Here is a 23326-nt window from a genome sequence, read left to right as displayed (position 1 = left end):
GGACCACACAGTAGGGGGTCTGTGGTTCAGTCCGGTCTGGTGGATGCTTTCGACACAGTTCATGTTTATCGTTTGTTTGTGTTCGTTTGTTTCTGTTAGTAGGGGTCCGGTCTTTTCCCCCAGGCCTGGGCTCAGGATGGTTTCCAGGTAGGGGTCTGCAGTGTTTCTTTCGGTCTCCCCCATCTGGTCGGCCCTCAGGAGGTCCCTCTCATGTGTGGAGAGCCTCTGGGTCCAGAGCTTCCGGATCCTCTGGGCCACCCGGGTGGACTGCAGCCCCAGCAGGGAGCCCAGGGCCTGTATAAGATGTATAATTCCTAAACGATCGCAGATGTTCTTCCTCCATCTCTTGGCTCCATGGAAGTGTGGAAGATGCTTAATAGAGAGATTTTATTATGCTTTTATTGGGCTGCAGAATACTATCGGTGATGATTGGCATGACACTATATGGACTGTACACAACGTCAATATCCTATTTTATATATATTTTTTCATACTTCAAATCATATTTGATTCCAGAATAAATTGCTCAAAAGTGTCTCATTTATTAAATACATTGTTACACTGCTTAAATTCATTTTTAACAGTGTTTTCAACTTCACCAACCAAAGAATTCAGGCAAGGAACCAAATGCTTTTCGAGATGTATACATTTTCTACAATTTTTTGTTATCCCTTAGTGTGTCTGCACTGCACAACCCATTATTATTTTGTGGTTATGTGTTTTCTTTCTATTGTTTAGGTATTCAGTATCTTTAACATCTAAATTTGCATTTAAAGATTAAATGATAATCATAATAATAATAATGATAATAATAATAATATAATGCAAAAACTAACACAATCATTTCCATAAATATTTATATTATACCTTATTCATCAACTAACCTCATCTACCTGAATTTAGCACAAATGGTCTCCAGGTCACAGAAACATCATAAAGATAATCAAAGATTCAAGAAGTCTGAATACTTATGTAAGGTGATATTTCGTTGTTCCTCTTTGATAAATTTGCACAAATATCTATTTTAAAGTATACAGTGAGGCAAAAAAGTATTTAGTCAACCACCAATTGTGCAAGTTCTCCCACTTAAAAAGATGAGAGATGCCTGTAAAAGTACACTTCAACTATGAGAGACAGAAGTTTTTGGTCACCTACAAACAAGCAAGATTTCTGGCTCTCACAGACCTGTAACTTCTTCTTCAAGAGGCTCCTCTGTCCTCCACTCGTTACCTGTATTAATGGCACCTGTTTGAACTCGTTATCAGTATAAAAGACACCTGTCCACAACCTCAAACAGTCACACTCTAAACTCCACTATGGCCAAGACCAAAGAGCTGTCAAAGGACACCAGAAACCAAATTGTTGACCTGCACCGGGCTGGGAAGACTGAATCTGAGACGCAACGCAGCGTTTTTACTTCATTATGTTGCAGAAGAAGCAAAGCCCCGTTTATCCATGAACACAAATATGAATTAAGCAGGATTTTATAAAGATCAGCTCAAAGTGTGACTGATTAGAAAACATCATAGTGAGCAACTCCCACCCCCCAGGTCCTGTCCCTGTTGTACTGGTGTTTCTTTGCTTGTGTGGAGCTGAGTGATGATAAACAAAGGACTGAGCTACCAGTGCCTCGAGCTGTTAGTTTACAGCTAATAAGCCCAAAGACAAAAACAAATATAGTTAACTTGTGTCTTGTTAGTAAACAGACAGAGGGTACAAACACCACCTAAATGTGTATTTTGGGAAGTTTTCTTTCCGTTCGAGTAAAGAAGATGAAATGGAAGCAAAATACACCAGTGCAGTAGTGTCCTTCCTTAAACTGCATAATTCTGGTTTTAGGCTCCATCTAATAGCTATTATTTCTACTACTGTTGAGTATTAAACAATTTTGAGAGTATTAAGGGTTACTATCAGTGTATGTTGAACTGAAGGAATCAGTTTACATACAATGTGATGAATGTAAATGTGAGTGATGTTCACTTCAGCGAGAGGGAAATCAACCACGACCATGTTCATATTCACGTTCATGTTCACTATTAAATTATCATATCAGGCCATCATGTGAAATACCAGGAGCAGGAATAGATGTGTGTGTGAGGCCCCGGGGCTCCGCCCCCACTCACTCGCTCCACACACAGTGAGATCAGAGCTCGTTCATGTGAAGCAGTGGATCAGTTACTTTGAAGAACAGTGGGAACAGTGAAAACAGAGTTTCTGTGGTCGCAGTTGCTTCATGATCAGCTGCTCAGTAATCGGAGCAGAAGCTACAGTTGGTTTGTTCCGAGCTGGAGTTTCTGTGTCCTCCTCCACTCTGACCTGCTCGCACTTTACCTAATAAACACTCATCACTAGTTATTAGGACCTGATCAGTACATGAAGTAACTTAGTGTTTGTTTGATTCGCTCCCGAGTTTAATTGGCTGCATTTAAACATCATGAAAATTACCCGTCAACATTTTGTGCTCCATACGACACGAGACTTGACGCTCATAGTCAGGACTCAGTGTTAAAGTGAGCGGGACAACACGCAGACATGATCCAACACGATTGATTAATAAATTATCACATGATCGTAAATTTGTCAACTAAACCATCTGTTACGCCCCCTGGTGGCTCGTAGCAGGACAAAACATAAATGCAACAGGTTTGAAGTGAGGGTGCAGTCACACAGAAGACAAGACCCGATATAAGACAAAGACAGTATTTATTTAAACAAAGCAACACAGGGATCAGCAAGGACTATCAGTGGCACCAAAGAAAAACACAAGGAATCCCCCCCTTTACAGGTGCTTAGCACCCAAAAGTACAGCAGGTGGTGCTCACTCTAACCTGGGGTATTAACAAGCAGTAAACCTACGTGTGTGTGATATGTAGACCCCGGAGTATCTTACCTGTCCTTGTTGTCCCTGTGCGCACAACAAACAAAGTTAACAAAGACAAAACAAATGTAGGCTGCTACAACTTAAATACTACTGGTAAACCTAATTCAATACACCAGCAAACATCAAACGCAAAAAAGCAGGCATCACCAGTCTACCAGGATGTGGAGACAAAACAACAACACAATACATGTATACATACAGGACATACAGATCACTGTCCGTAACACTCCCCCCCATAAAGAGTCAGCCCAGGCCTGACGTTACCGTAAACCATACTATAAACCCAAAATCAACAGTGTTTCCCCTAGGTTTACAGCTTTGGGGGGGACAAACACGGACACAAAAACTTAAAGGAATCATGATGTTAATGTGTTTCTTTTAATGATTTTGAACTGTACATTGGATTTCTGCGCTGACAGGCTATTCTGTGATGCTCAGACGTCATGTGTTTGTCCAGTTTGTCCCTTCTGTAGGACTGGCAGGGAGACTATAAATGGCCGGGTCTGGTTTCCTCTCACAACTGCCTGTTTATGCTGTCTACGTATGCGACATAACATTCTTAAAAACAGTGGTGTATAAAGTACTTGAAAGCCATACTTGAGTAAAAGTACAGATATCTTACTTGAAAGTGACTCTGGTTAAAGTAAAAGTCACCCGTCAGAAAATGACTTGAGTTAAAGTCTTAGAGTTGCTCATATTAAATGTACTTAAGTATCAAAAGTATCTGGTGTTGAAATGTACTTAAGTATCAAAAGTAAAAGTACAAGTACCAAATTTTATTTCAACTGACTAAAAAATTATAACAACACTATATATAAAATGTATAATTTTACAAATTTTGAACCAGAGATGCTGAGGTTAAAATAGTATTGGACACGTGTATCTGAACTTCTAGCGACAACAAAGAATCAACACAACAGAATAAACAACTGCCTCTTGATTCTACCTAAGAACATTAATAGACCAAATTAACCTTTTGTGTCTATTAGCTGTATTTTGCATTTTAACTGCCTGGATGTTTACCTGCCTGTATACCTGCCTGCCAGCTTGTCCACGCATCTACATGTAAGCCTGTTTATTTATCATTAGACTATCTTCACTGAATGGGCCTGGGGTTGTGTTTGCATTTGTTTCCAGCAGGGTGACAATCCACCTGTAGGGTATCTTGCCTGTAGGGACGACAAAGTGAAGACACAACCCTGCCTGAAGTTGTACACATTAGCCAGTTTGTACAATACATATATAAGACTCAACAGCTTCTAAGTTGTGTTGAGTCAGCACAGAGGACTACTAAGGATTGGAATTGGCAATATATAGATATATAATATCTTTGCAAAAATTATATTGGCATTATAGTGAGTGGAAAACTGGGCCTGATTACCCAGGGTTCCATTTGGGAGGTCCATTAAAAAAATGAATTGTGTGCGTGAATATGCAGTAGTAGTAGTCCATGACACAGTGTTTGTTTTTGGTTGTGTTGGCTGAAAGTTGTTTTTTTGCGTTTGCTTATATAATTGGTTGTGTTGTTAGTTTTTCCATCTCGACTTGTTTTAAATCTGTTTGTTTTGTTTACGTGGACGTGTAAGACTAAGTAGACACGGCCAACCAATGATAGTCTATTTGCCAACAGTTTTTGTTTAAACCAACTACTTCAAATATTTTCTTTAAGAAAAGTTAACCACTTGCTGCTTCGAGCTATGTATTTATGTGCAGATGTTGACACGAAGCAGGAAAGGGAAAACGAATGTGAATCGAAAAAGGAATACCTTCAAAAAATTATGTAAAGTCACCTAATAAAAGCCCTCAAAAAGCCAATTCATTTGCCTGAATAATAATCCTTACAATTTACTTACAAACAGGAAAATAAATACTCAAGTACAGATATGTGAAAAATCTACTTAAGTACAGTAACAAAGTATTTCTACTTTGTTACTTCCCACCACTGCCTAAAACCAAAAAGAAAACTGAAATAATCCCCTATTCATTCTCTATGAACTGTAATTTATCTATCTATCTATTTATTTATGCATGCATGTATATATGTATGTATGTAATGTATGTATTTACTGACTTCCATAAGTAACCTGGATTGCCGGAATCCGGAAACATTTTTGGATCCGGTACTTATGTTTATCTCGTCTACACGAAGCCCTTTCAGGAAAACACGGAAACGCTGCAGCGGAGTGGTTGAAATCGCTGTAAAGACGTCATGGAGCATGCGCTTAAAGTGAAAGAAGACTAAAGTCGAGATCCTACTAGCAATCTTCCCATCACGACTTCTCTACCACCTGAAATCACCGTTACCACAGCAATCAAACAGGACGAGTTAGAATAGAGCACTTCGCCATAACCCTAGTTTGTGTTAAGTTACCGTTTTGAAACTTCCGTCTATAATAAAAATCTTTCACGTCAGATTTGCCGGTTTTGAACAATGGTCAGATGAAAATAGATTAGACAGTGATAGAAGGAAGTGACGAAGCGGGGTTAATAATGGTTCAGGCTAAGGTTGCGAGGCGAGGTGCGTTCACGGTTAAATACAACAAGCGGAGAAAGCAGAATCACGGGCTGACCGGCGCTGAGAAATGCGCGTCCCGTGAGAACAGCCAGGCGCCTGGGCGCTGGAGAACTGCGCGGTGCTTTGGCGTCCGGTGTAATAAAGTTATCAAGATCAGTCTTGTACAACCAGGGGGAGTTTTCCCCTCTGACAGCCAAGCGAGTAGCAGCCGGAGCAGGAGAGCTGCTCCGGCTGCTACTCGCAGGAGAGTGGCTGTTACCATCATTCACCCTGGAGCGTTTAAAAATCGCGGATATTTTTAACTGCTTCTCAGGTGGTTCATGCAACATGTTTTCAGATGGATGCTCTCTAACCGCGCGACCATGTCGAGACAGAAATGCAAGCTATAGACCTGTTTTATAGGTAATGTAACCTTAAAATGATTTATGTAGAAATCTGGCGCCATATTAAAAAATCAAAAATAAAATAAATAATTAACTTGACCTTAATTCTCGATAAACAAAGACCAATGCATTAGTCGTTGGTTGTGGTTGTGCATGTGTAACAGACTTGAAACACACGCAACTCAGGACTTGATATTTGTTGCTTTATTCACCTGCAGACCTGCAGATATGGAGTGAATGTCACTGAGTCAGCAGCTCCACACAACAGTCCTCTGTGAGGAAAAAGTTGTACTCCTCTTTTTTTATCTTCTCCACACAAAAAAACACTGGAAAAACAGTCATTAAACCAAAATAGAAACCCCACATACCTGCAGATATGGAGTGAATGTCACTGTGTCAGCAGCTCCACACAACAGTCTATAAAATAAAATACATTAACATCAGAGCCTGTCAAAATGGCGGCCGCATTAAAATAAAAACATCTCCGTGGATGATAAATAACAACATTTACAAAACATATAAACATTCGAAACAACAACACAAGATACCTATATATACAATATACAATTTACAACGGTAATTTCTTTAAGGAAAACTATAAACAGTGCGGAGCTTTTCTACATGCCACCTACCCTCTGTGGAAAAAGTTGTACTGAGGGAAAAACGAACTGACAGGAAGTAACACACTCGGGGAGCACAAAAAGTGGTACACAGTGACATCACTTCCGCAGGAAGGGTTAACAAAATAAAACATAATAAAATTCACACAACTACAAATTATAAACAAAAATAAATACAGTGCATTCTTATCTCTGTTACACCTGCGATGCAGAAACACCAGCGGATTGTGGTCTGTGTAAATCACCACAGGCTCTGCACTAGACCCAACATACATCTAAAAAAATTGAAGCGCAAGCAGCATTGCCAACGTCTCCTGTTCTATGGTAGAGTAGTGCATTTGGCTACTATTAAACTTCTTCGAAAAGAATCCTACAGGGTGGACCAAACTCTCAGAATCCATCTGAGTTAGAACTGCACCTGCACAAATACCGCTTGCATCGACTTCCATGGAAAATGGTTTACTAAAATCAGGAGCACTAAGTACTGGTGCATTACACAATAGTGCTTTACAACACTCAAAGGCAATTTGACACCTATCTGACCAGACAAACTTTACCAATGGACTGATCAAGTCAGTCATTGGGGCTGCAACAGAAGAGAAGTTCCTACAGAACCCTCGGTAGTAACCAGTCATTCCGAGGAATCGGCTTAACTCCCGCCAAGTGGTGGGCACTGGGAAAGACGTGATTGCTGCGATTTTGGCCTCCAAGGGACGCACTTGACCTCCGCCCACCTGCTTACCCAAGTAGGTTACAGTTGCCTTCCCAAACTCACACTTTGCCAGGTTCAGTGTCAGGGATGCATCAGCCAGTCGCTGAAACACAGTTCTTAGCGAGTCCACATGAGCAGTCCACTCTGATGAGTGTATTACCACATCATCCAAATATCAAAAATCGAGCACTCATTGAATTACTTAGAATGGGCAGTAACACTAAAACCAAGTCACCTGGCTGTAGAGAACGTGGAAGTGCTTTTTTATCAAACTGCCGCTTCATACCCTGTTGTGCAGCAGAGAGACTCTCCCTAGCGATACTACAAGCCTCGTGCAGTCGTTCTCGGAAGCGACACACGTAGGTCAGCACGTTTCGCTGGGTGGACGAACTCTCGTCTGTTAGCTGATCCTTTAACACCCTTAAAGGGCCTCTCACGGTGTGACCAAATACCAGCTCTGCTGGACTAAAACCTAGTGACTCTTGCACTATTTCCTAACGGCAAATAGAGCCAAAGGGACGCCTTCATCCCATTCCCTACCGCTCTCCATGATATATTTGCGCAACACTGACTTAAACGTCTGATGCAATCTTTCGAGTGCCCCCTGCGACTCAGGGTGATAAGCACTCGAGATCTGGTGTGATATCGAGAGGGATGTTAACACCTGTTCAAAAATACCCGAAAGGAAGTTGGTACCTTGATCGGTTTGCACGATCTTAGGAAGGCCGAAAGTAGAAAAGAACTTGATCAGGGCCCTTACTAATGACTGAGCTGTTATACTCCTAAGAGGGATAGCCTCTGGATACCGGGGAGCTACACACATGAATGTTAACAGGAACTGGTTACCGGATTTCAATTTTTTGCAGAGAGCCAACACAATGCAGGCTTGATAACCTGATTAGGCTTCCCCGTGATCTGACATATGTGGCATGTACGGAGAAACAAAGACACATCTCGCTTCAAACCTGGCCAGAAGAAATGTTGCAACACTCGGTCATAGGTTTTCGTTATACCTGGATGACCAGACCAGAGATGTTCATGAGCCAGAGATAACACGGACTGTCGGTACTGTGTAGGCACAACAATCTGAAAAACATTACTCCACTCATTATCAAAATCAGCGCGAGATTTCCATCTCCGCATCATTTTCCATAAAATAATCCATTTCTACTTTGCTAAAGTAACGTCCTCCTTCTGAGCAGCAATAAGACTACTTCGTACCATAGGCAACCTAGTTGTCTCTGTGGTGGAAGTATCACCCTGAACCTTAAGCTGGACACTCGGCTCAGCAGTAGACCGAATAATCACAGATGGGGAAAGAGTCTGGCCAGTCACCTCAGTAGCGAACAGGGTGTCCGACAATTCAACTGCTTCACCCAGACTACGTGCTTGAGCACGGGTGACCACGCACACAGGGAACACTTCAGGGCAGTCCTGAGCCAACACATCAGGCTGCAAAATCTCAGGTCTTTCTAGAACTTCTAAAACTGGCATAACTTTGCCACCAGCGATGTCATTCCCTAGCAGAAATGTGACGCCTCTAACGGGCAAAGACGGGCGCACGCCCACTTTAAACACTCCATTTGCTAGGTCACAGGATAAATGTATCTTATGGAGAGGCACAGACACAAAGCCCATTTCAATGCCTTGCACAAGCACACTGGAGCCACTTAAAGTGTCGTTACAAAAAGGTAACACATCTGACAATATAAAAGACTGTGCTGCGCCAGTATCTCTTAATGTGCGCACTGGACGCTGGTTCAACGCATTTGCACTAAGGGAAACCAGCCCGTCCATCACAAATAGTGTGTAACAGGGTTCCAGAGTGTCGTCCTCCATCTCCGGGACTTACGCCCCCTGGTGGCTCGTAGCAGGACATAACATAAATGCAACAGGTTTGAAGAAGTGAGGGTGCAGTCACACACAAAAAAAAAGAAGACAAAGAAATCCCCCCCCCCCCCCTTTACAGGTGCTTAGCACCCAAAAGTACAGCGGGTGGTGCTCACTCTAAACTGAGGTATTAACAAGAAGTAAACCTACGTGTGTGATATGTAGATCCCGGAGTATCTTAACTGTCCTTGTAGTCCCTATGCGCACAAGAAACCAAGTTAACAAAGACAAAACAAAAGTAGGCTGCTATCAGCTTAAATACTACTGGTAAAACTAACTCAATACACCAGCAAACATCAAAGCCAAAACCAAACAAAACAACCAGATCTCTGCCACAGCTCAACACAAAAGCCTCCTCTCGCCAACAAAAAAAAAAACCACGAATCTATTTAAAGGGAAGGGTTGATGAGATATCTGTAACAGGTGGGGTGATTTGAAGATTGGAAGCAGGTGAGATGAGCGGCCATGATGCTTCTTCTCCTGTGGCCACTTCACTGGCGCGTCCTGCCCGAGAGCTCCCCCTTCCAGTCCCTGCAGTCATCACCAGTCTACCTGGATGTGGAGACAAAACAACAACACAATACATGTATACATACAGGACATACAGATCACTGTCCGTAACACCATCCCATTAAAAAATGGCACAAATGAAGGTGAACTAGTTCATTTAAAGTGTGAACTGGCACAACAAAGAAAACATGACAGAGTGCTCTCTTTTGAAACGTGACAATTTCCCAAACCTTAAATATTTAAAGTTAATTATATAATGATATATATATATATTATATCCATATATATTTCCAAATGATAATTTGTAATGAGAAAATGTCTGGTATTTAACTGAATAAAGGGCCAAATCACTAATTATTGTAATTCATGTTCTTGGTAAGCTGTCCAGTCTGAGTGAGGTCACAGAGACCATCGGATGGCTTTGGTGATCTTTCCTCATAGAAATCAACCAGAAAAGTCAGAGAATTTCTATCTTGAGATGAAAAATAACAACTGCTGCTTCAAAAAGCTACAATGAAAGTTCATGTGTCCATGTGCTTTCCTTCTAGGACCTACCTGCGTCTCTCAGGCGTTTATCTGGTTTCCTTGGCACTAACCTGAGTGAAGACACCATTCAGAAGATCGCAGAGCATTGCACCTTCAAGACCATGAAGACCAACAACATGTCCAACTTCAGCCTGGTCCCAAAGCAATACATGGACTCTGACAAATCTCCATTCTTCAGGAAAGGTGAGGCTTCATGTGTCCATGATAAACAACTAGAGGTGTGGCAGAATTTTGATTATATGAACAACTGTTCATTTTCTACTTTTTGCTTGTGCTCATGTTCTGATTGACACTTTTTTCGCTTACTGACTGTAGAGTTGAGTAATTTCTACAAATTGAAAGGCTCAGTTCTGCATTAACTTAAGTTCCAATGCAGTCTTCTCAGAATTACATTTAAACTGTCTGACTGGATTTAAATACTTACCTGGTTGAGGTCGACATCTTTGTTGAGTTATAACCCTTCATGCAAGACGATTATTAGTCTCAATCAAACTGCCTGTCTATACACTTGAATTTCTACTGAACAGTTTCTCCCGGAGCTCTGTTGTGTTAATGTTTCTTGGTGTGTGTGATCTCTTGTCAGGTTTTGCTGGAGACTGCAAAAATCATTTCAGCTCAGAGCAGCTGGCCCGGTTCACATCAGTCATTTGCAAAGAGATGGAGGGTGAGAGCTTCTCTCTGCCGTGGAGTCTGGACTGAGCCACAGCCAGAGAAGAGACGCAGAGGGAGAAAGAGCCATGTACAATACATATTTGTCAGAGTAGAAAACTGGTGCTAATTGGGCCAAACCTTTTCAAAGTTAGGCAGACAAGTAAAAATCACTTAACTGATGTTTGTACTCTGGTCATCATCCAGCTTCTCAACCAGGATTTAGAAGAGCTGCAGAGCCTGTTACCATTATTGAATCCAAATTGGGAAATCATTATGTTACAGATCAAACACTGTGATCAAAACAATGCATATTTCCATGCTCATTTATTATCGAAATATTGCAAAAGCACATTCCTTCAAACCAAGTATTGTAGTATAACCATCCTCCTCCACTCTGACCTGCTCTTACTGTCACTAATAAACACTCATGACTAGTTATCAGGACCTGATCAGTACAAGAAGTCACTTAGTGTTTGTTTGATTCGATCCAGAGTTCATGAGACTGCATTTAAACATCATGAAAAATGATTTGTCAATATCGATTAAATAAAAATCCTTCACTCTTAGATACATCTCGATGTGGACAAGTCTTTATCGATCAGACAGAGACAGAACATAATCGAATCATGTTGTTTTTAGCTTTGTCCCTTGGCTGAATAATTATAACACCACTGCTCCAGGACGGACGCTCACTAAAGGTCCAGTGGTCCTGTGTCGGGGTCTCTGTCGGAGTCTGTTTCCCCCTCACTTCTCTAACCTGCGCTCACTTTACACTCTAACAAGAAACACCAGCACTCATCACAAGTTGTTAGGACACGTACAGGACTGATGTTTACTTTGTGTTTGTTTGATTCTATAGAGTTTATGAGATAAACGTTTGAAACTGCTACACAACACAAGAAGTAACATCAAGTGCACAGTCAGGACATCGGGGCTGAGACGCAACGCAGCGTTTTTACTTCATTACGTTGCAGAAGAAGCGACACCCCATTTAACCATGAACACAAATATGAATTCAGCAGGATTTTATAAAGATCAGCTCAAAGTGTGACTGATTAGAAAACATCATAGTGAGCAACTCCCACCCCCCAGCTCCTGTCCCTGTTGTACTGGTGTTTCTTTGCTTGTGTGGAGCTGAGTGATGATAAACAAAGGACTGAGCTACCAGTGCCTCGAGCTGTTAGTTTACAGCTAATAAGCCCAAAGACAAAAACAAATATAGTTAACTTGTGTCTTGTTAGCAAACAGACAGAGGGTACAAACACCACCTAAATGTGTATTTTGGGAAGTTTTCTTTCCGTTCGAGTAAAGAAGATGAAATGGAAGCAAAATACACCAGCCTCTTGGCATTTTGCGCCCTAGGCAACCTCATATGTCGCTTATGCCAGGAGCCGCCCCTGACATACACTGTATATAAAGAGAGAGACAAGTGCACAGGGACCATCCAACAGGGGCAACTGTTTACGGCGTATCCTTCAGAGTTATCCTGAAGTGAAGTGTGTCTACTCTGTTCGACTTTGCTTTAACCCTCGCACCATAATGTCCTCTGAAGAGCTGTACTGGGACTATCGTGGATTAATACTCCCCAAGATGATTCATAACGCAGAGAGTATGGAGTTTGCGCAGGAATTCAAGTTTAAAGACGATGATGTCATGGCTGTCACGTACCCGAAGTCAGGTCTGTGTGTCTGAACTTTACCAAAGAGATTTTCTGGTTCTTCTGACTGAAAGTCTGAGATATTTAAAAGCCTTATCTAACGTGAACCACAGGAGACCGGGTCCTGGCAAACTGTCACTGATGCGTTGGTTCGAGGTGTTTCTGTTCTGTAACTTTACACGAGACTGTGATTTCAATGCAAGCAGAGTAATAAGCTGTGAGATTTAACACTGGGGGTTGAAGTGAAATCAAATTACTGAATAAAGATTGGTTTATTTTACGTCCGGCATGTGGGAACCCAAATTGATCATCTATGGGAAAATTGAGACGGACTTGTGCTATTAACCACCATCATCAAAACATCCAGTGAGAGAATATCTCTGAGAAGAATGGAAGCTGGTGTTCTGGAGGCTTGTGGTGGCCCATAACCTTTATGTCAGTGTCACACATCTGTATGCTTGGTTCACAGTCAACTGTGGTGGTCTTTGGAGTCAAGCAGCACATAATCATTACATTGTTTAATGGTCCTACTTCTAAATATGACACATTCTTTATCATATAGAAAATGAGATCATGGACAGTTGTGTGGGCAGTCTCTGTTTTTAGTAGTCAAGTATTTGTGAAAGATTTTGACCAGTCAGTATTTATAAAGTTTGAATATTGATTCCAACCCTTAGTGGTGCTGTATGTGCACCAAAAATAATGTCAGAAAAATTGTTCTAAGTAAAATACATGCACAAACTGTCAACATATGGACAAAGATCATAAAATCTTAAGATATTACTTATGACACAAACTTTACTCTACTAACCAAGTGAGCCGGAATCCATATTGCCAAAGAGACACACAAAAAAATTGGAATTAAAAGCTCATGTTTCTCTGCACTGACTAAGCTTCAGTGTGAAATGCTTGTGTAAGCAAAGTGGGCCAGATGGACATTTGGCAGCTTTTGCAAAACTTTTAAAACTAGAATTCTGCTGTTAGTGAAGAGTTTATGGTTCTTGTATTGTCAGTAGGTGTTTTGACTATGTAGAATGAATCTTTGTGCTGATTGGGAAAGATTACAAATAACTTGAAAGACTTTATTCTATGTAGTTCAACTGTGTTTAGTGAGTATATCCAAAAGGCTTTTTCATTCTCAGCCATTAATAGCCAATACTGACAGACAGGTGAAAGGAGAAATCAAAGCTTCATTAACCATGTAGTATTCACTCTTCTGTATTGTTCCATAGGTACAGTCTGGATGCAGGAGATCCTGCGACTGGTGCTTAATGGTGGTGACCTGAAGCCAATCCAAACCATTCCAAACTTCGACAGGGTGCCTTGGCTGGAGGGGGAGAGATTGTCCTTTGTTGTGGATCAATTGAAATCTCCGCGAGCACTAGTCACTCATTTACCTTATCACCTCATGCCTGCATCCTTTCACACCTCCAAAGCCAAGGTAAATGTGTGGAAGCTTAGTGAGATATTCCCCTATGTACTTCTCTTTATCTGATCCTTTATTAAACATCTATAGTAAACATTAAGCCTCTTCTGTTATTTGCATTTTGTGACTTGTTTCTCTGCAATAGGTGATCTATGTTGTCAGGGACCCAAAGGATGTCCTGGTGTCTTCATACTACTTCCACCAGATGGCAGCACTCCTCGAGGATCCAGGAACTTTTGATGAGTTCTTGGAGAAATTCCTGGATGGCAGAGGTCAGATGTCACATCATAAAAAGTTTACTAAGAGAAGTGTATGTATATCAGAAGTATTGAATTTAGCATGTCAGTGTAATACAATGTGAGCAAAATGGGAAAAACAAAGTTATCATTGTTATTTCTGGCACAGCAGTGGTTGGTTACATTTAATGTGTACTGTATAACAACCTGCAGTGGCGTATGGAAAATGGACAGACCATGTGAAGAGCTGGAGACACACAGAGCTGACAGACAGAATCATGTACATCTCATATGAAGAAATGGTTCAGGTAAAACTCTCACAAGCAAATTATGAGTTCTTGTAAATGGTGATATATTACTTCCTTAGCCCAGAGTTTATGGTTTAAGTTAATAGAGTGTCTGCTACAGTTTGAAAGGTACCTTGAATCATAGGCCAGACCTGGCACGTGCACATATAGACATCAAAGGGGGCTTGAGCCCCTGCCCCTTTTCTTTCTTAATATAGTTAGAGTACAGCTAATAAGCCGAAAGACAAAAACAAATATAGTTTACTTGTGTCTTGTTAGCAAACAGACAGAGGGTACAAACACCACCTAAAAAAATGGAAAATGGAGTCAAATGGAAAAATAAGGAAAACATGTGTGCTCTCTTTGAAAAGTGCCAATTTCCCAAACCGCAAATATTTAAAGTTTATTATAATATGAAAATGCAAAAAGTTTCCATATGATCATTTGTAAAGAGAAAATGTCTGGTATTTCACTGGATAATGAGCCAAATCACTAATTATTGTTATTCATGTTCTTGGTAAGCTGTCCAGTCTGAGTGAGGTCACAGAGACCATCGGATGGCTTTGGTGATCTTTCCTCAAGGAAATCAATCAGAAAAGTCAGAGAATTTCTATCTTGAGATGAAAAATAACAACTGCTGCTTCAAAAAGCTACAACTAAAGTTCATGTGTTCATGTGCTTTCCTTCTAGGACCTACCTGCGTCTCTCAGGCGTTTATCTGGTTTCCTTGGCACTAACCTGAGTGAAGACACCATTCAGAAGGTCGCAGAGCATTGCACCTTCAAGGCCATTAAGACCAACGACATGGCCAACTTCAGCCTGCTACCAAAGGAATACATGGACACTGACAAATCTCCATTCTTCAGGAAAGGTGAGCCTCCATGTGTCCATGATCAACAGCTAGCGGTGTGGCAGAATTTTGATTATATGAACAACTGTTCATTTTTTACTTTTTGCTTGCGCTCATGTTCTGATGGCAACTTTTTTTGCTTACTGACTGTAGAGTTGAGTAATTTCTACAAATTGAAAGGCTAAGTTCTGCATTAACTTAAGTTCCAATGCAGTCTTCTCAGAATAAAATTGAAACTGTCTGACTGGATTTAAATACTTACCTGGTTGAGGTCGACATCTTTATTGAGATATAACCCTTCATGTAAGAGGATTTTCAGTCTCAATCAAACTGCCTGTCTTTAGACTTTAATTTCTACTGAACAGTTTCTCCCGGAGCTCTGTTGTGTTAATGTGTGTTTCTTGGTGTGTGATCTCTTGTCAGGTATTGCTGGAGACTGGAAAAATCATTTCAGCCCAGAGCAGCTGGCCCGGTTCACATCACTCATTTGCAAAGAGATGGAGGGTGAGAGCTTCTCTCTGCCGTGGAGTCTGGACTGAGCCACAGCCAGAGAAGAGACGCAGAGGGAGAAAGAGCCATGTACAATACATATTTGTCAGAGTAGGAAACTGGTGCTAATTGGGCCAAACCTTTTCAAAGTTAGGCAGACAAGTAAAAATCACTTAACTGATGTTTGTACTCTGGTCATCATCTAGCTTCTCAACCAGGATTTAGAAGAGCTGCAGAGCCTGTTACCTGGAGAGACCTCCACCACATTGAAATATATGTCAACGGGTTTTTTTGGGTGTGAAACGTAATGTAATGTTATTCATAAGGCACCCGAAGCTCCGCCTGTAGAAACTTTTAATAAACTTTCATTTAATGATCATGGCTGACATGCATTTCTTCATTGTCCTAATTTGTGTTATTTGCACACTTGCTTTTCCCCTAATACATTTATACTGTAGGACAAGTCATGTCTGCACACTGATGTGTTTCTTTTAGGGCTGTCAATAGATTAAAAAAAATTAACTAATTAATCTCACATTTTGAAATGTATTCATCTAGATTAATCGCGATTAAAAGTTTGTTTTTCTTCTAAAGACTAAATCTTATAAATTAACGAGTAATCACTTCAGACAGCCTGTATTTTACACAATGTTGTGTTTACAAAGAGGCTCAGGCCTATAACACCTACCTATACATCTGCAGCCAGGTTGTTAAATATCATGTATGATAAATTGTGTAATTTTTTTTTTAAAACAGCTGAAAATATTCCCAATGTCCTTGGAAACAATAACACTGCTTCTTTCTTCATTAAAACATCCAGATTAGTAAAAGGTAAAAAAAGAGGTGTATTTGAGACACCATTGGTACTGTCATCTTTAAAATTGAACAACACACACAACAGCATAACAAGTGGCCTTGGTAAACTGAACTGACATTCAAATCTGTCATGTTAAAGTGCAAAAACTTAAAGTGCCAACAAAGATGAAAATGAAAACAGGAAGATCTCTGCTACTTCAAAGGTCCCACCGTATGCCCATTTTACCACAGTTGATATGGTTCATTGGGGTCTTAATGAAATGTCTGAGACATATTTTGGTCAAAATACCACAGGGATCATTTAAAACAGCTCCCTTTTCACCCTGTCTAAAACAGCCCTCCTCAGATTGACCTGTTTTGAGTGCTGGAGACGAAGATACAATCTTGCAACCATATTGTTTTGAACCAGAGTCAGGTGGACCGAACCTGGCTGCTAGAGCCCCAGCTCCCCAGTGCAGGCCCGCAGTGGGAGTTGGAGCAGTTATCCAGCTCCCACTGCCCACTGCCCACTGCCCATACCTCCAGTTAGTAGCCTGGTTAGCCCCCCGGAGCTAGCGCCGCGCAGCGCAGAGTAGGACTACACACACACAAACATGCGCACAAACACGGAAAGAGGACGGAAAGAGTGGAGTTGCCTGCCTGGTTCAAGTAGCTTCTCCAACTTCTCCAGTTCAGCCAGCTCCGGTGAAATCAACATCGAGGTGTTGGTCTTGTGCTGAGCCAGGGAGCGGACCCTTGTTTCGCTGGATCCGTTTGATAACCTCCAAGGCAGAATTCCACCGGGTGGCAACATCTTGAACTAGCGACTCTTCCTGCTGTCCTTGTTTGCTGTGCTTTCATTCAGACGGGACTTATCTTTTGACGGGCTGTGTTTGAATCGGTCTTGGAATTCCTCCGCACAGTTCTCCGCTGTATATCGCGCCTCTGTTTTTTTTTACTTCCAACGCAAAATATCTAATTTTCCATACAATAAAATGAGCTGTGACACCCAGGTGATTGTCATTGCTGAGTGCTGACTGACGTCCAGTGGTCACCGGTGAGGGCGACGCTGGAAGCTTGCTCGAGGAGCAGAATTTTCTTCCGCACACCGGAAGTAAACAAAGTTGAGTTAACTGCGTTAAAATATTTTATCGCATTAATCTCGGGCACAATAATCTCATAGATTAACGCGTTAACTTTGACAGCCCTAGTTTCTTTCTTTAAGGGATATGTCTGTCGCAGGGGTTTATATCGGGTTGCAAAAAAAACACATTCTTCTGGAGACACAGATTTGCAGCAACAACAGCAGTTGCATTTACAGAAGAGACAGAGTGGACGACAGTGAGTGAATTGTACGTGAACTCGAAAGTAACATGATGCAGTCACTGGCACATGAGGAACAGACAGTTCACTGCAGGATGAGTCTCACAGGGACAAATAAAAACAGCTCACACTGCCGTTTACAGATATCCAAATCAAGTAGGATATTGTTTCCAGGAAGATAAACGGCTATTGAATCTTTCTAAAGGAGCAGCAAACCTGCTTATTCTCCTCCGATATTGAAGTCACAGGAGAAATCCGAAAGATGTGTCAACAAACCTGAGCAGAAGGCCCCAACAGTGGAGAGTAGCAGTAAACCTCCTAAATATAGAAAGTCATGAAATACATGCATTAAACTGAGTTGTTTTCACTCCTGTCTGTTGGAACAATTTAATTGAATGGATTTCTACGAAATATGATGGAAGGATGCGATGTGCCATCGAAAAACCCTGTAAAAATGTGCTGTAGATCCAGGATTTTCTTTTCACTTTCTTTAACATTTTGAGATACAGCATTTTATTGACATTTTCCCTAATTTCCTAGGGACAAATTTTTGGATTTTGACAAAATAAAAGTCAGGCACATTTCTGGAATTTATATTTATGATTGTTAGATTTAACGTTTTCACGGCTAAATATATTTAGTTATTATAGTGCAATTATAGTGCGATGCCCAACACAAAATGACTCTCACTCCTGTCAATCCCTCTCATATTTAAACACAGGTATTTGTTTTCAGCAGACAAGCTCTAGCAGGTCCAGTACGCGCTTGTGTCTGGCATGAAACAGCAAAGACCTGACAATGATGTGATAAATCTCGAATGCTGATATGCAGCCTAATGTGATACATTTCAAAATGTTCAGATTCTGACTTTATTCACCTCCTTCACTTTACAGCTGCTTGAGAGTGAGTGCCAGTCAGCTGGGCCACGTTCAATGTTTTGGGGGAAAGACTGAATTGCGCATGCCAAAAATGCCAAATAATCGTTTCAACTCGATTATAGTAGTTTGGAGATCGTTTGACCCCATAATCGAAATCGCGATTAATTGCGCAGCCCTAACTCAGTCACTCATGCACTCAAGCACTCCTAGAGCCAGACACACCTGAAACGCATCACACCCAAGCAGTGGCGTTTCTACATTAGGGGCAGGTGGGGCACTACCCCACCAGATGGCGCTGTTGTGCAGAAAGCTAGGTACATCTATACTTTGTGGCAAAATATATTTTATTTTATTTTATATGCAAAGTAGCGTGAATGTGTGTCTGAATAAACTTGACTCACAAGTATTATAGTCTTGTTTTGGAGTAATTTGATTCGTGTGTGTTTCTGTCTGTGTGCTTGCTCTGTGAAACGATGCTCGCTTGCCGTCCGTCTCTGGACGGCGCAAGCGTAAGACTTGTTGCCATGAAAACACCAATGAGCGTGAACCACACAGGACAAAGTTAACATTGGGAGATTGGGCACTTTCAGATGTGCTCGACTCCAGCCACAGCCCGTTGCCTGCTTGGCTTCACCTGAGCTAACAGGCTAACAGGCTATCCCCCGTCAGTGAACACCACCCGAGTCTGTGGAGAGGTTTCACTCACATATCACATATGTTCTCCTGACAGAGAAGCTAAAGACGTCTGCGCTCCTGTTTCTGTGGTAAGTCTCCCGTATTTATGTGTTAGTAGTGATGAGCAGGTATCGGTGTCTCTGTACCTGGCTGGTTAGCTTAGCTCCGCTAGCCCGCAGGCATGATAGCAGCAGTAACAGCGATGCTAACGGGACCGTACGGAGTTATTGACCTGACATGAACCGACATGATGCAGCCCATAGTATATCTTACTGGTCTATATAGGCCTTCTGCTTATAATAATCAGCTTCCTCTATTTTTGTGACGGTGACATGACGTCATACAAAATTGCCCCACCAGAAATATCAGGCTAAAATCGCCACTGATACCCCTATATGGTTAACTTGCAAGATTGTCTTTGTTCACTTGCTGGCCATTACTGTATTTTCATTTCCTTGTGAATAACCACTGAATTACAGATCTTTAATTTCGAACAGTTGTGAACTTGGGTCTGAAGATTGTGTTGATTGCAAAAAAGTCCTTTGAAATAGCTGACAAGCAACGTATGAAAAAATTTAACCATCTCAGTGTATCATTCAATTATATTATGTACATATAATATAAAAGCCACATACGTGCTATCAAACTCACTAATGACAAGGTATCATTCTGAAGTAGCTCCAGAGCATTAACATAAGTCAAACAAATAGGCAGGTCTAGACAGGCTCTGCTCTGGTACTTGTTCATGAAAGGATGTAGTATCTCTGTAGGAGTCCAGATAAGCATGAATATACATAAAACAATATAACAGGTAACACTTATTCCATGATTTGTCATTTTATTCTTGCATGCGGGTGTGGCAAATGGTTGTTGTCCTCCAACCAGAAAGTTGGAGGTTTGATCCCAGTCTTCACTATCTATCTGCCGAAGTGTCGTTGGGCAAGATGCTGAACCCTGAATGCCCCTCATAGATGTTGAATGTACTAATTGTAAGTTGCTTTGGATGAAAGTGTCACCTAAATGAAATAAGATAATCTTTTAGTCTAAGCCAAGGTCTCTGGTGTAGACTTATTATTTATGGGGACATGTCGCCCTCTGTTGGTTTTAAGGAGCATCATGACCATGACACAAGCGTCGGAACCGCCTGTACTGACACTAGCTGACCACTAGGGACACTGGAGCTCTATTGAGGAGGTGAGTGAAGTGTTCAGGGTGTGGACTGAGGATGGAAGAAAAAAAACAGTGGACCCACCAATTGAAAATGACATCATCATTAAATCCAGTGAATAGTGAAGCATGCCAGTGAATTACTTACAGACATACATTTAAAGACTATTGTTTTATTTTAAGCTACATTGATACAAATATTGCTGACTAGTGGCGATATAAAATCCTCTACAAATTCTAGCCACCGACTGTTTAGTGATCGCTTATTCTGTGAGTACAAACAATCTGCCATGATGCAGCTTCCCATATGGCATACAGATGTGGGCAACTTTAGGTAATGATGCAGCACTTGTGTCCTTCTTGTGGTCTGAAGAAAATGAATGTGAGAAAATGAGACCTAAATATCCCAAAACAAATGTAGGTATTTTTGGCAAACAAGCAGTGCTCTATGTAAGGTGTAATCTGTTTGTGAATATGGCCCTACTATCACAAAAATAATTCAGGTCACCCTTGGTTGACATGCGGTATTGCTATGGGTTATTCAGGGGCCAAAATTATTTTGCTCTGTGGGGAACTAATAGATTTAAAGTCATGTATCCATGCTGCCATCTTACTGCCTTTTAAATGACTCAGTGTGATGTATGTGTATTTATTATGTGGTTTGACTGCATGAAGTAACTGTTGGCTAGTTTGCACAGCTTTCCTTATTAGGACTTTTCAATGACTTCCAATTCATTGTGGACCAGCCTAACAACAACCTTATCCATAATCTGAAACAGGACCAATTCATGTCTCACCCTATAACTACAATTCATATCTTAGACCTAACCTTAGCCAGGACCTCAGAGTTTATGTTTTGTTTCATCTAGACCAGACAAAGTCAGTGTTTATGCTCGAAAATATCCTATACACACACACACACACACACACACACACACACACACACACGCACACACACACACACACACACACACACACACACACACACACACGCACACACACACAGAGTCTGTGATCCAGGCTCTTTGAGGGAGCAGAGCTTTAATTATAAGACGGATTGTGTGCAGTCCCATTGTTTCTGTCTTGGCATTAGGTCCTTTAAGTAGCCTCATCCACTCCTCTAATCTAAATCTTGTTTTCTCCTGCAGACTCTCTCTCTATCTCTCTCTCTCTCTCTCTCTCTCTCTCTCTGCTCCTCTTTTGCCCTCTCTATGACTCCCTCTTCATCCGCTCTTCTGTCGTCCATCTTGCTCTAATAAATGCAGTTCGGCTATATTGTGTTGTCAGCTCCTACACTGCAAAAATATGATGGGTGTCATGCAGACACATATCAATACACAATTTGTGTCCAATTTCATGAGATGTTGGATATTATGCTTAGAATGAAAAACAAAAAGAGGATTGAATCATGCACAGTGTGTATTGGGCCGCTACACCCAAACTGAAGGGCTGGATATGGAGGCGAGGAGAAGTCATCAATCATGCTGCCGGTTCTTTATCTGCCATCATTTCTATCGTGTGCTTCCTCTTATTTCATCTCCACATTCTATCTCCAAGTCACTCAACACTCCATTATCCATCCACTTTCCCTTCCATGCTGTTCAAGTGCAAAGCAATCACTGCTTTTTGTCCCTGCACTATACCTCCTAGACAGTTGCTGTTTTATTCTCATTCTCTTCCTATTCGCCTGCACTCATAACACTCTGGGCTTATTGGCTGATCGATAAAAAGGAAGGGAGGAGGAAATGATTGAGGATGGAGGATGGGGAGGGGACCCCAAGGAGGAGGAGGAGGAGGAGGAGGAGGAGGCAATGACCCAGATAATGCAGTGAGGGATTCCTTGTGTAGACCTCAGCTTCACACCCATATCTGGCTTCTCTGTCTCCAACACTAACTTCATCCCTGAAAGTCTACTCCAAGACTGTACAAACCAAGAATAATAGTTTTTTTTTTAAATAAAGTGTGTTAACCATGAAAATTCAAGTGAAAGGTATTTGGTGTCTTCTAGGATTTGATGCCTGACATCAAGATATAGATGTGAGATATGGGGTGTGTTAAGGGTGGGGTATGTATCTCGTCTCATCTTTCATCTCCTTCCTGACCCTTCTCTGACTTTCCTTTCACCATCATCATCATCAAACACACACACACTCACATGCACACACACACACACCCCTCCCCCTGCTTTCAAATCCCCACCTCCACTTCTCATCTCCCAGGAGGGGTGGGTCACATGGAAGCACTGAGATGTATGGTCAGGTGTAGAAACATATAGGAACACAGTGATCCATTATTCATGGTGCTTAATGTCACCTATCTAATATCACCGACTCACGCACACACACACACACACACACACACACACACACACACACACACACACACACACACACACACACACACACACACACACACACACACACACACACACTTGCTACCAGTATTATTTCTCAGTTAAATTGATCCAATTGATTAATTGTATTGATATTTGTATGAATGGGAGTGGACGTATTCGTCAAGCAGCCACTCTGACAGCTGGATGCCACTACGCATGCGCTGGACGCGGGCACGGCGTGCTCAGTGGTGTTAAACCAACGGGATTTAGAAAGGACATAACCGGAAATGTTGAGATCCACCTACCAAAATAAAACAAGATAATTGTCAGCACACCAGCAAAGTTTGATCGAGGGGGGGGGGGGGGGGGGGAAATACCAAATTAATTTTTTCAACGTTTGTAATTTTTGTTTATTTAGTTTAGTTAGATTTAGTGTTATATTCATACAATACAATATATGCATTTTCATACAACTTTCGTTTCCCATTCCCAGCTGTTTA

General features: G+C 41.4%; 1 protein-coding gene across 1 annotated transcript; it reads left to right on the top strand.

Annotated features, from left to right (window-relative positions):
• Positions 1–12247: 12247 nt before the first annotated feature.
• On the top strand, positions 12248–15703 carry LOC133003906 (sulfotransferase 2B1-like). Its single transcript, XM_061073727.1, has 6 exons — positions 12248–12386; positions 13598–13806; positions 13937–14063; positions 14241–14335; positions 15005–15185; positions 15588–15703. The coding sequence occupies exons 1-6, from the start codon at positions 12248–12250 to the stop codon at positions 15701–15703; spliced, it is 867 nt and encodes a 288-aa protein (XP_060929710.1).
• Positions 15704–23326: the final 7623 nt, after the last annotated feature.

The sequence above is a fragment of the Limanda limanda genome, chromosome 6 (assembly GCF_963576545.1).
Source record: "Limanda limanda chromosome 6, fLimLim1.1, whole genome shotgun sequence".
Taxonomy (NCBI): Eukaryota; Metazoa; Chordata; class Actinopteri; order Pleuronectiformes; family Pleuronectidae; genus Limanda; species Limanda limanda.
The sequence above is the reverse complement of the archived record's forward strand: the minus strand, read 5'-3'. Positions and strand labels throughout refer to the sequence as shown.